The 13,406-nt window shown below is 43.2% G+C and overlaps 1 protein-coding gene across 2 annotated transcripts in view; it reads left to right on the top strand.

Annotated features, from left to right (window-relative positions):
- TFCP2L1 (transcription factor CP2 like 1) overlaps positions 1-13,406 on the top strand; it is a 37,321-nt gene that overhangs the window by 6,348 nt on the left and 17,567 nt on the right. The window contains exon 3 of one of the 2 annotated variants that reach the window (XM_027678947.1): positions 11,881-11,957. In XM_027678947.1, coding sequence (XP_027534748.1) covers positions 11,881-11,957 — 77 coding nt within the window. Of the gene's footprint in view, positions 1-11,880; positions 11,958-12,971; positions 13,100-13,406 lie in introns of those variants that run through there. The other variant, XM_027678948.1, reaches the window with a different exon arrangement.

Here is a 13,406-nt window from a genome sequence, read left to right as displayed (position 1 = left end):
TGAAATTCAAGGCTCTCTGTATGTAGATTGATTTTTTTTTTTAATTTTTTTTTGTGATCTTGCAATTTACTTGCTTTAAAAGCTGTTCTGCTCTACTCCAAAAGGCTGTTTCAGAGCCCACACCATTGGCTGCACTCTGGCTCCCAGCACTGACCCTCTCCTGTAGCAAGGGCAGACTTTAACTGTAAATTTGTCTGACATGTAGTTTGCCTTGATGCTAAATCCATTAGACCAAAATCCCTTGCCTGTGCTAGTTAGTAAAAGGGGAATGGAGTATGGTCACATGTGGATATGAGCTGCTGTGAGAAACTTGTGGGTTCACTAGAGGTAACTACAGATATGAGGAGACAACGATGGTGGACACACCTTCCAACCAGCTGTGGTCAGAGCTGGGGTGGCTAATTGCTGTTGGTGGGATATTGGTGAGAACATTGCCCTGGGTTATAAAGAGATGAGGATTTAAAGGCTCTGTCGGAAAATTAATCCCATTAATAGAATTACGTTGTATGAGCTTGAGGAGGTATGTGAAGGGGACCTTGGGGCAGCTGAGGTTTCTGGAATCAATACTCCTGGCACAACAGAGGAGCTGACCGACTCCAAAGCACTGCGACCCAGCTGCAGTGCCACAGACACCTCATGAAGCAATTTAGACCATTCCCTACACCTTATCCCCTTATGCTGTCTGTAAGCAAAGGGACACGTCTTGCACCTTACCCTCTCTCTGTGTTTATCATGGCTTGGCCAAACACTGTTACATAAAACTTCCTTTCTTCCTTGTATGCTTGGGTGTTGGGATGGATTGCTTTAGCAAATCGATAACTTCATTAGTGAATGTCCCTCCACCCTGCCTGTGTGTCAGTCATAGCTCCTAGTAAGGCAGATACAAAGACACAGTGACTGTCCCAGCACCAACAAAGCAATTCGCATCCAGTGTGGTAACTTTCCCAAATTGTGAGTAAAGGGTATGGAGTATTCTGGTTGCTAGGTGACTCTTGGCACTTGCTCTTCAGATGTTCCTTCTGAACTTGAGCTCTTCACCACGCAGTAACCGACCTTTTGTCACCGTGAAGCAGCTCTGCTTATCGTCCTGAAACATGTTCTCTGCACGTGACTGGTTCAATGGTGGTGAGTGGATCAGCTCAGGAGGTAGTTCACAGGCAGAACTGGATGGAATAAAGGTCAGGTCTGACAGAGCTATGAAACGTGGAAAGCTGGAAGTACTGGGTAGCAACTTGAAGGCCAAGTTGTGTAGCAGAGATAGAAGAGGAACCAATGGAGAATTTCAAGTGAGATCTGAAAGGATTTCATAAGCGCTAAGAAGGACTGTCCAGTGACTATATTTGTGTACAGATGGGAGAGGACTCCAGGCTTGTGGAACATAATTACTTCTCATGAACCTTGCTTCTTGCTGGATAGACCCAGAGAGTTGGCCAGTGGTGCTGAGGAGGAAGAGGTCTCTGGCCTGGGCTCTCCACAAGAGTGAAGGCTGAGAGGACTCCTGAGCTGGAGAGCAGAGACCAGTGTTTTCAGCAAAGGCAGGGGAAGTATTTGTGAGGGAGCACAAGGGAATGAGTTTAGCTGTAGTGTTAAGTTGACTTGGGGACATTCAGCAGTGGCAGAGTCCCAAGCTTGTCTACTCCAGTTTGAAACCATGAGTGCTTACTGGCCACAGCTCGAGAACCAGCCTGTAAATGAAGTAACTAGAGTCAAATCCTTAGCTTGGTTTCCAAAGACTGACTCATTACACTTGTCTTTCCTGATCTCTTATCCCCCTGCCTTCCCACATTCCTTGGGAAACTGGAGCCAAATTGAACACAGGGTTAGTTTGCTATTCTTTAGGGCAGTTCCTTCATTAAGAGGTCTTTACTGGATCTCGGGAGGATTACTCATCCGATGGGACAAAGTATAGGCTTATTAGTATGGTGTCTCAACACTGCTCCTCCTTCAGTCTGCAAAACTGGTAAAGGTGCTGTCCTCACATTAGAAGCTGCTGCTGGCACTTCTCCTTTGGTCAGGAATCACATCTGTCAACAGAGCTACACTGTCCAGAAGTCTGCAGCACAAACATGGCCTAACATTTCTGGAACTAGCCTGCCTTTTAGCACTATTTCAGTGTCTCTTGTGGATAGGGATTTTCAGACAAACAATCAACCAACAACCATGTTACAAACCACTGCTTTAGCAAGACAGCTTGATGCAGTGCATATTCCATGGTCTGCAGTCATATGGGGTGTGGTTTGACCATGGCTGGTTGAAACCAGTTTCAAACATGGAGAGAAATGGGAGCAATGAAAGGTGGTTCCAGAAATTGCAGCGGGAGGAATGTAGAGGAAACAAGCACTGTGTACAGTAGATCTGAGTGCTAATAAATATGAGGAAATAAAATCATTCCTTTAAAAAACAAAATGCCAAAAATCACAAAAACCTGAAAGTCATTGCTCAAGGGAATCAGCTTGTAATGCCAGAACCACATGTGGACTTTGAGCTGTTCAAGTCATGATTTTGTTTCATGACCAGCATTAGGCTGGCTCAGAGCCTCGGATCTCAATTACTTCAAATAGAGTGTGGTTAAGGTTGATGGCAGAGGGTCACTGAGAGCAGGCTGTGTGACAAATCCAGCCCAGTCCCCCAGTGGTACTTAAGAGTAACTGGCCGTCACTTGCCTGTAAAGTTTTCCTGGGCTCTGTTCAGCTCTGCAGATCTGCAGTGTGTGACTTGAGGTTCTTGGCCATGTGAGGATTTTAGTATACAGCTGGTTAGGGTTTGGAAGGCTGGCCGTCTCTGCTTTACTGTGTCTTCCAGGAGTCAGCCTTATTGCCAGTCCTAGATGGTTCAGAAAAGAAACAAGCCCAAAACAAAACCCATGAGAGTGAACCACTAACACCTGAGGAAACCTGTGATGATGTTGGGAGTGTTGCTGTAGAGGTGCATGAGCAGCAGCTGCCTCATGGAGCTAAAGACGGACTTAGTGTGAGTCTGGATCGCACCTAAGTCTGGAAAGCCCCACATTTCAATCCCAGGCTGCAAAGGAATATGTCCAGGTTCAAGACACATGTGCATAAGCTGGGTGCTGCATTTAAACAGTGCTGCATTTAAAACCTGCTGGGTGTTGTCCTGCCTCAGCTCACTGCAGATGTGTTCTGGTTTCTTCTCCAAAGAAAGGTGTAGAAAGCCCTGGGCGAGGAGAAGCTGAAGAGGACACTTTGGAGTCAATTGCTAATTGTTTGGGTAGGAGATGAAACTGCTTACAACAGAAGGCAAAAGAGAACCTTTGCCTCCCTTTAAAAGTCTAAAGTTCAAATTTGGTTGTCTAATCTTCTACAGCCAGAGAACCCAGTTTTAAACACTGGGATTTACAGTAAATGAAAAAAGCTGTTTTGTATTGACGTTAACTCCTACGTAATTGAGTTTTTATGGGGTCACAACTGCCTGGATGTTTGTACTTTTCCTGGAACAATTCTTTATTTGCCTCAATGAAGTGTAGAGAAGGCTGAGTTCTAGCTGGGTGTGCTTCTGGTTTAATTATAGCTTTGTTTGTGGGGATATTTTTGCTTTGTCCCATGCTAGTCGCTGCCACCACTGACCAGGCCCTGGGCATTTGTAGGAGCTTTGCTGTTGGTGGCTTCTCCATGTGGACATGCACTCCACCCTTGCCTGAGATCACAGGCATAACAATGACTTTGTGTTGTTGAGACTGAGCACCAGGTACTCCCTGGTGGTTCCCCTCCTTGGCATCCTTGTTCCCTGATCATTGTGAGCTGCCATACTGCTCCTTGACCCCTTTCCACTCTGTTCCTGGGTTTGGATGGCTTAAAAAATGCCTGATGAAGCTGGTTTGTCTTTCCCATATCTCAGACGGGCTACTTGGTGTTTTTGGTTCTTGTGGTGCACTTCACATTCAGAAAAGGAATTTGTCTCCTGCCTGACTTTGAAGACAGCTCTGAGTAGGTTCTAGTGTCTCAGCCGAAGCCATTAATTGTGCTAGAAGCAATTTCCCCATATGTTTGGCAGCTCTGTCTTCACTTGGCAGCCCAGGATAAACAACCCTGTCTCCAAACCACACCATCCCTAAGCTCACTATGAATCTTACTTCAGATGACAAGGCACCTCTGCGTAAGTAGAGCATCTGACTTCTGTTGTCCCTAGGAAGCTAGACTCTCAGTTGTCTTTTAACCAAGAGGCTGTTTTCTATTCTTTTTGTAATCCTTTCTTCTGTTGCTAACATCTGGATAAAATTCAAATGGGACTATGAACTTGCTGGACTGTAGCCTGTGCACAACTCCTACTGGAAGCCCCTAGACTGCATTTTGTTCTCCCATAAATCTTAAATATCTGTGAAGGAAGGGAGTGCTCAGAAGTTCCTCTGACTGTGGTGGGAAATGTGAGAATAACTGGAAGATTTTTCCCTTGTATTCCATGTAATTTTTTTACTTTACCCCATTACTCATATTTACTTTGAGATTCCTTTAATTATGATAGTGAAATTTTTGCCTGTGATTTTACAGGCTTTGATGTTTGTATCAATGTATCTACCAATCTGAGAAGATGTGGAAGTTTTCCAATTAGGTTCCTCTAATTTGCAGTGTCTTAAAAGATGACATTTTAGGTAGCAGTAAAAAGCTTGAGAAATACTGAAGGTTTGACATGATTAGCTGTTTTTATAGAAATAATATACTTTTTTATAAGAGAATATGCTTTTTTCTTCCCCTAAAGAGGTAGGGAAAAACCCACTTTTTCTCCCATTTGCTTCCTACCAAGAATTTAATATGTGTTCCTGAAACTAGACAGCAAGCACTGGAGCAGTGCTCTTGTCCTAGCTTGGTGCCACATTTGTGAGCAGTGTGGAATGTACAGTCTGCTCTGATAGGGCAGTTGCCAATCACATGTCCTCCCCTTCCCTGTGGTAGGCACTGATTGAGCAGCCACATGCAGGACTGGGACTTGATTCTCCCAGTTTATTAACTGCAGAAATGTGGTAAAGGAAGCGACTTACCTCAGGGCATCTGAGGGAGCTGCCAGGTGGGGTCAGGAAACATACTCAGCTTTTCTGCATCCCTCCTCAGCACCCTCACCCAGGACCATTCTTTTTAGTTATCTGAAACTCAAGTAAATATTACACACAAAGCTACTCTTACAGAGCTATAAAACCTGTTGTCCAAACTGACTTAGAACGGGTTGAAACCAGAAAAAGCCTGTATTTTTTACTTACACAGAGGGGGCTGAGGTTTTCTGAGCTGGACAGATGTGACCAAGATAATCCTGAGTGTTTCAAGTACATGCTAGAGAAGTGGAAATACAGGAAGAAATTGTTTTCACAGGGTAGATATTTTTTTCAGCTTTCAATTGGAAGTCTATAATTTCTTCACTGATTAATTTATATTAAAAGTCAAAGTTTATAACATGGCTTAGATCAGGTGGGATCCAATAAAGTAGATGAGGTCTATGCAAGAGAAGCCCAAGTGCACACAGTGAGTTTAGCAACTGGGGTGTTTCTGTGTCTTCTGGCTTGTTTTGTGTCCTTGATTCAAAGCTGGACTGTATTCTTCAGGGATTTAAATGTACCTCCCCCTCTTTTGAGTGGAAACCACTGTAAATGAGTATTTCTGTTAGTGCCTGTTAGCTATGAAGAGTCACCACTGTAAAATAGATCATCTTCAAAAGTCTGGGGAGAGTAGAGCTCTGTCAAATGTTCATATAGTAAATGAGCAGTGAAATTTTCCTGCAGCAAACTTGGCTCTGAGGCATGTGTTGGCTTTCCCTCAAGAAAGAGGTAGGAAAAGAAAAAGAGGGGGACAAAGAAACCCCCTTGATTGGGGGCAGGTTGTAAAAGGAGGAAAAACTGATGGCAGTGAAGCTCTATGGTGTGGTAGTAGAATTAGTAGTTGAATTGCTTTTCTGTGTTCCTGTAGTCTTGCTGCCCTGGTGGCAGTGGGAAGTAGAGCAGGTATCCTCGGTGCTGAACTCGGATGGGTACCAGAACATGGTGGAGCTAAGGCATCTTATCTGCAGGAGGAAACAGGCACGAGGCAGGTGAAGGGCAAGACTCTGAATACTAAATCAAGGCGTGTAAATTGTGGTTCTGATTGCCACAGTATGAGCAAGTTCAGAAGGAGACCACAAAAGAGTTAATGACCATTGGTTGTGACTGGGCAGTTTAATCTGGATGCAATCTGGATACTGAATATCAGAAACTGGGAAGATACAGCAAGGAAAAGGCTGGCAGCATTCGCTGTGCTCCATCTCTGGGTGCTGTGTTGAAGGTAGGATGTGGGGCAAGATGAGCTTGCAGTATGAGGTTGTCTCTAGTGATCCTTTTGCATTTCCTGGTCCACAACTTGTCCTGCTTTGCAGGATTTCCATGTTCCTAGCGTAGTGGGAACTTTCAGGGTGGCCTATTGTGTAGCTGGTGAATTCATAATATCCACTGGATAAACATCTACAGCATCTTGTCAAATGAGGCTGCAGTAAGCAACTGCAGAATATCCACTGCCATTTGTGGCTCAGGGATTGAGGGTTCTGCTTTTGCTGCTTTTCCTGCAGTTTCCACACATGGGACACTTGAGCAAGTCATGCTAATTTTTATTTTTGCTTGTGACTGGCTAAAAAGATGTGGGTAATCAAGCATGCAAGTTCAGATGCCAGCTCTGTCACTCTTGTCTGTTTACCCTTGGGGTTCATTAATCTTTCTTGTCAGAAAAATCTTTGTATGTGCCTGATGCCCTGAATAGTTGTGTTTGGCTGTTTCAAAGGTGATCCTCCTGCCTGCTGGATGTGCTTCGTTTTGGGATGATAAATGCTTGCTTTTTTTCCCTCCCCCTCCTTCTACATGCTGCATTTTACTGTCAGCATTCCTTTGCCTTTATCTGTGAGCTCTTGAGGATGTCCATATAAAGTTGCTACATGGAATTTTTATTGGCCAGCTTGGCTTAATAATCAAACAGTTTCCAGGCTGGTTCTGTCCAGTGCTGTGTGGATCCATTCTGAAAAAGAGGACTCTCAGTTGTTTTTTTTTGTCTTTACACAGACTTTTGTAGGGGTTATATTGCTTAGTCGAAGGTTAGGGTTTAATTAATTGCTGGAAAGGCAAGCAGACTACTTTGCTAGATTAAGTAAGGCCTGAGTCATATCAGCCTGGAACATCAGCATCCTAATTGGAAATTAGTGTATCGTGTCGGTGTATTGTGCAGAAAACCACAAAATGCATAGTGCAAGTGGCCCTTGAAACGTAACACCAAAACAAAGAAAAGCAAGAAGGATATTTTAGTTGTGTAGCAGGTACTTTTTGAACAAAATCTAACTTTGAGCTTGCAATGGTGATAATCTTTTTTAACCAGAAATTACCTAGAATTCCTGATGGCTGACCAAATTCCATGGAGATCAGTAAGCTGTTAAAACTTGTACCTTTTGAGCAGGTCAAAGCATTCCTGTGTTGAACTAAGTTATTTTTCATCTGTAGTAAATTGTTGACTTTCAGTTCTTTTGTCCCCAAATTAAGTGGTCATACCTGCATTTAATGTGCATTAATTACCAAAATACAAATTAAAAAAACTAAGCAGTCTATAAATCCTCCTTCAGATAGATGCAATTTCTTTATGAATTACCAACCAGAAACTTTCTGAACCTGGATGGTTACTACTTTGCTGTATACTACTCTTGTTTGTAAAGCGAGTTGCTCAAACTCTCATCTAGGAGGAGATTGCATAAATTTGCTGTTGCTCAGGGAATGTCTCTTTAAAATACAAATTACAGTATATCATCACCCACCCAGGTTTTTACTGGTGCCCCTGAAGCTTTCAATGAAGAACGGAGACAAATTGCATCTCAGGAATTTACTGTGGTTTTCTAAATATTTATTACTGTTCTATTCTTTGCCTAAGGTAGGAAAGGAGGGCTGTGGTGAGTGAGGGGAGCACTGGGTGGTACGGACATGCAGAGGCTGCTTTGGCATCAGCTGTGCTGGGGATTTGCTTGCAGAATGTTTTCTTCATTTCAGGTGGTGACAGAGATGCTTTAGGTGCCCCGTGTGTCCAGTATTACACCATGACCAATGGCCAGAGTGGTCACGAACTTTGAATTGATCTCAAACCTGCGTTGCCTATGGTGGTGCAGCTGTGGCCAGTGTTGAGAGTGTGGTAGGAAAAGGTTTCAGCACGTGACTGTCCTTTAGCACTGGGTGATGACTATCATCCTGCTAAAGGGGGACTGATCTGATGCAGCCACCACTGCTCTCCATTGCCACAGTTGTTTTTTTCAGGCTCTTTCTTCCATCTGAGCCCACTGGATGTTGAACCCATGTCAGCTGAGGACCAGATACTGCCCAAGTTCTGGACCTGGGCCATTCAATCAAATCACTGCAGAGTTTCAGCATTGGTACCCTCTGCCCCTGTATCCAGCTTTTACCACCAAGTATTGACTTGGAAGGTTGTAGTCTGACCTGTATTAATCTCTATTTCCATCTCAGACAGATGGAAAAATTCAGTATGGGAAAACTCTGTATTTCAGCATTATGTTTTGGTCTTAGCTACTTGCAGTCTGTCTTGGGAACTGGAAATACACATTGCTTTAGTCACACTTGCTGACATGCTTCTTTACAGATTTAGATACCTGACTAAGAATGATCTATTACTGATTTAGCAGAAAATTGTCAGTCTGTGCCTGCCAGTGCTGGTGAGTCAGTGATAGAGGATTCATAGATGATCTGTGTATCTGAGCCTTGTGTGAATTCTTTGTCCTCTTTGACGCCAGGGGGAGTTCAGCTTTCTTCAGGTTAGGTCGCTATTGTTCACTTTATTTTACAAAATGATTTTGTTTTCTAATGTCAAGTGGTCATTCTTTAGTGGTCATTCTTTTTCCCCTGCAGTTATAGTTGCAGGACTGAGATTGTAATTCACCATTTCAGGAGTTCTGTTGATAGTGATGGTGAAAGACATAGGCTGAACAAGGTTTGGAACATATTTTTCGGGGAAAAGGTATAATCCAAACAGTTTGGTGCTATAAAAGTACAAGGATCTGAATGCTGTCCATGCTAATGAATTATGGGTACCATGAGCCACAAAGCAATGAATTTGCTGGAAAGCTCTAAGGGGAATAAATTCAAAATCAGTACCAAAAGATTGATATATAAAGGAACTTTGAGAAATTAGGACCGAATTCTCACTGACAGTTTCACAGAGAGGGAAATAAACTGCATGTTTTCTGAAGGTTGACTGGGAGCAGTCTTGTTTGATAATCGTTCTGTGTAGCAACTAGAGTTAAACATTCTGAGTTCAAGGGGAAAGCAGTTAGCATAAAATACCATTTTGCTTGAGGTTTTTCCTGGCATAAATTGCGTTCCAGGGCCTCCATCAGATGACCCATATATCTTTCATCAAAGCATTTTATTTCCTCTTTGGCTTTCTGTTTAATATTAACTCTGTCTACACTGCAGTTTCTTTTTTTCTAGGCAGCAGAATGTGTTTCTAGCTCCATCCAAGGTGAATCACTCCTATCAGGTGGAGGGAGTTGTGTGGTGCCTGCTGGCTGCCAGGTTGCAGTACTGTTCCTATCCCATTAAGGGGTGGAAGATGCAAACTGCAGAGTTTTTGAGTGCTTGATGATACTGTGAAAGGAACATGGCCAATGTTTTTATGCCCATTATTTTCTTTTGTCTCATTGGAACCACAAATAAGTGAATGAGGCTGACGGAAGAGTAAGAGTGTATCAGTACGTGAAGGTGTCCCAAAAACCTGCTCATTCCTGAGATATTTGCTGAATGGCTGGCAGTGCTCCTGGTTTGACCATTGCCTTCCTCTGTAGCACAGCTCATACCACTAAATTTCCCTGTCCCTGTTATCGCATCTGAGTACAGTCATAGATACTGTCTTTTGGGCGCTCATGGTCTCAAAACCTAAATTAATTTTCTGTAATGATCAATTAGCCTCATATTTGCATGGGAATGAACTGTAAGTGCAAGAGTTGCTTGGCTGGGTAAATTGGTTTGAGATGAACTGTATCACTCCATAGCTGGTGAAATCTATCCCCAAACTGAACCATTGAGCAGCCAAGTACTTCATAGATAAACATGTACAGCACATAAAAGTACATAGTACAACAGACGTGGCACTTAGAGATGTGGTTTAGTGGTGGACTTGGCAGTCCAAGGTTAATGGTTAGACTTGATCTTAAGGGTCTTTTCTATGATTCTATGAGAGAAAACCCAGTTTTTTAGCCTGACCCTGATCTTTTTATGCTAATGCAATGGCATGGATTATGTAGGGTAATATGTACATCTATCTAAAATTTACCAAGTGAACAATATTAACATGTGTCAGTGGGAGTGCCAGAAAGTCTCTTGAGTTAAAGTGTGGAAGACCTCAGTTTCAGGACTGCAGTTTACAAAATCCACTTTTGTTGTCCAGCAGTCTTCAAAGGCAGGTGACTGTTGTCATTTTGTTTTACTCATGTGCAAAGAGGTGGGTAAAGATCTATGCATCTTTCCAGTGCTTATTTTCGTACTTCATATGGTTTATTCTCCCCTCTGCCTGTGCCCTAAGCCACTTGCTGGATTTAAGGGTCACTTCCTGTTTGCAGAACTCCTTATTAACATCTGTAGGAGTGTTGTGCAAACATTTGGGGATTCAATATGGCCTCTCTTGCCCCCCTCCCCCCCCTTTTTTTGCTACCTGTCAGCCAGCTGAATAAGCACAGTTATCCATGTGCTCTATTGATAAGTTCTGTACTCATGCAGGTGGGATTCTCAAAGGGGAATCCCCCTGTAACACAGTACCTTTCTGACACATCTGCTGTCATAAGTCTTCCATTTCTAGATCTGGATCCAGAAATGTAGTGGATTTGTCTCTGCTGATAGGAGCTGCTTGAAGGGAGATATATCTGCTTTGCAGTTTTCTGCAGGGCCAGTTCTGCGGAGATACTGGTTGGGCAGAAAACCCAAACTGATCTTCTTGGTGCCCTGTCATACCCTGTACATTTTTCAGGAAAAGAGAGGATGGCAAGATAAACAAGAGAAACAAGAAATAAGGTATACATGTACTCCATTAATCCTAATGATCCTGTCCTGCATTGGTACTGGCTGCAGGTTTATTGTAAAGACTTGCTATAATACAATGAGCTTTTATACTGTTGTAGTAATTTGTGCATAAGGTATTGAGACATCAGTCTCCTTTGTCTGCTTTCAGCCTTGGAGAGAGATGTTGTTTCATAAACCAGTTAGCTAATTTCTATCGAACTGGCTAAATTCCTTATTCTGAGGGTCGTGGTGGGGTGCTGGAGTATGAATTCCCTTCCCAGAACTGGTCCTTGAACATGCTGTAATACCCTACTGCCTCCACACACGTATCTAAAGGAGTATTTATGCAACTTCCCAGGCCTTATGGAACAAATTTTGTATTTCTGGTTCACCAAAACACCTTAGAGGCCTGACTGCTCTCTGGAAAAGGAAAGATTTTGCCCAGGTTTCTATCCTCTGCAAAATAGTGCCTAGATGTGTTGTGCCAGCATCTCTTCACACAACAATTACTTTAACAGAATTGCTTTAGCAGAAGGGACAGACAAAGGCAGTGCTGTCACAACCGTGTGACATGGGTGGACAACTGCCTTGAACACCTTGGTGACTTTCTGGAGGGCGACCAGAAAAGTGTAGCAGCCCTGGGAGACAGCTATAATGGATGCCCTAATGGAGAGATTTAATTGCCAAAAGGCAAACCTTCCCCTCAGATTTCTGCTGTGCTTTAGTGCCTATTGATTACTGGGGCAAATGCATTATGTTAGCAAAATAAGCTTTCCCTGATCAAACGTATGCTTTATCAGCCACATAAATGCCAGCATGACTCTCTCATTGCTACAACATATTAAACACCTTGGAAATGTTTCCTTAAACTCTAGGTCAGTCTTATGAAATCCGTCTACTTGAGAATAGGAAATTGGGAGAGTTTCAAGATTTAAACACAAAATATGTAAAGGTAAGGAGAAATATAGATTTCTTTTCTTCCTGCTACTACATACAGCCTTTAATGAAGGGCCTGACCTTGCTCACACTAAGACAATGGAAAACACTTTGCCATTGTTTTTAGTGGGAGTAGGGCTGATGAAGTTGTTGAGTGCTAGTTTCATGGGACTATGCAGCTTGGCTTTGCAGGGCTTGAGGGGAACCTTTATTCTGTTTGTGATCATGACCCCGGAGTTTCACAGTGAATATTGGGTTCAGGGGAATCCCAAAGTTCAGCGGTGAACACGGTCAAAGCTGCAGAGAGGCAGACTTGTCTCCCTACTTAACCCCAGCAACATGCCTGGGTTATTACATGTCACATGGAGGGCCCAGGTGTTTACATCGTTCTGCCAGGCAGACTCTGCATAGCTCCAGTTTACTTTGGTAATGGGCATAATTATGAACACATAGAACTTGATCATTTGGTTTGGGGGAGGATTTTCTTTTTTTGTTTCCCTCACTCCCAAAACAGTTCAAATTCAAAAACTTTGGTCCAGACCTTGGTTCTGGATCCAACCTTCAATTCTTGACTGTTCTGCCTCAGGATTTCTTTTGAGAGGTGGGGACCAGTTGCAAAATTTCTATTCCAAGCTAGATTTCAAATGTTGTCCAAGCTTAGGCAGTTCCCTATTTGTCTTTTGGCCCATTTCAGGTAGTGTGTGGATTGGGATTCCAATTTTGCAGGTGTTCCAACTGTGGCTTGCTTGCTTCTTGAAGCTAGGGTTTGATTTGGGCATTTCTCAGGTTCATTGGCAAAAATTGCCCACTCATTTGATACAGAAGTCCCCAGCAGGAGTATGGGCTTGAGAAACTGGGATGTTAGGGGTCATTAACTCGTATAAGTGTAGCACTCAATATACAAAAGTTAAGATATGTTAGTTAGGAGTATTTAGGACTTGTCTGCCCTGGGGATTGCCTTTATTCCAGCCTTTTTTCTCCAGTTGTTGACATGGCTGCACCATTGCAGGCCAGCTTGCTGTTACAGGTGCTTTCCTATTCTACACTTGTTTAACTACACCTGGGCAAATCAGTGACTGGCTGTTAATGGCTGGAATCAAGTTTTAATTCCCACTGACAAGGTGTCTGGACATGTCAGCTCCACTGGTGCAGGGACAGGTGAGCTGGCTTCCACGTTTACTAATCAGAATGGGGTATATTGGGGTTGGGACGTGGTATAAACACATTAAATATTACCCCCATATGAGCCTTTTTGGGTGTGGAGGCAGTATAGTGATGTTTACATGGCATGACACCCAAGATGAGGTGCCTATAGTGCTTCCAGTGTGAATCCTAGAAAGGTGTACAGGGCTGTGTTATGCAGTATAGATGTGCCCTGTGAAGGGGGAAGTGTGTTTCTCTCTCACATGGTGATGGGTCTCTTAGGTGGACCCTCGACTCTCTTCATGAATGGGGGTGAGAAACA

This window comes from Neopelma chrysocephalum, unplaced genomic scaffold, assembly GCF_003984885.1.
Source record: "Neopelma chrysocephalum unplaced genomic scaffold, ASM398488v2 Primary Assembly neopelma1_44, whole genome shotgun sequence".
In the NCBI taxonomy this organism is placed as follows: Eukaryota; Metazoa; Chordata; class Aves; order Passeriformes; family Pipridae; genus Neopelma; species Neopelma chrysocephalum.
This window is presented reverse-complemented; position numbering and strand designations above follow the sequence as displayed.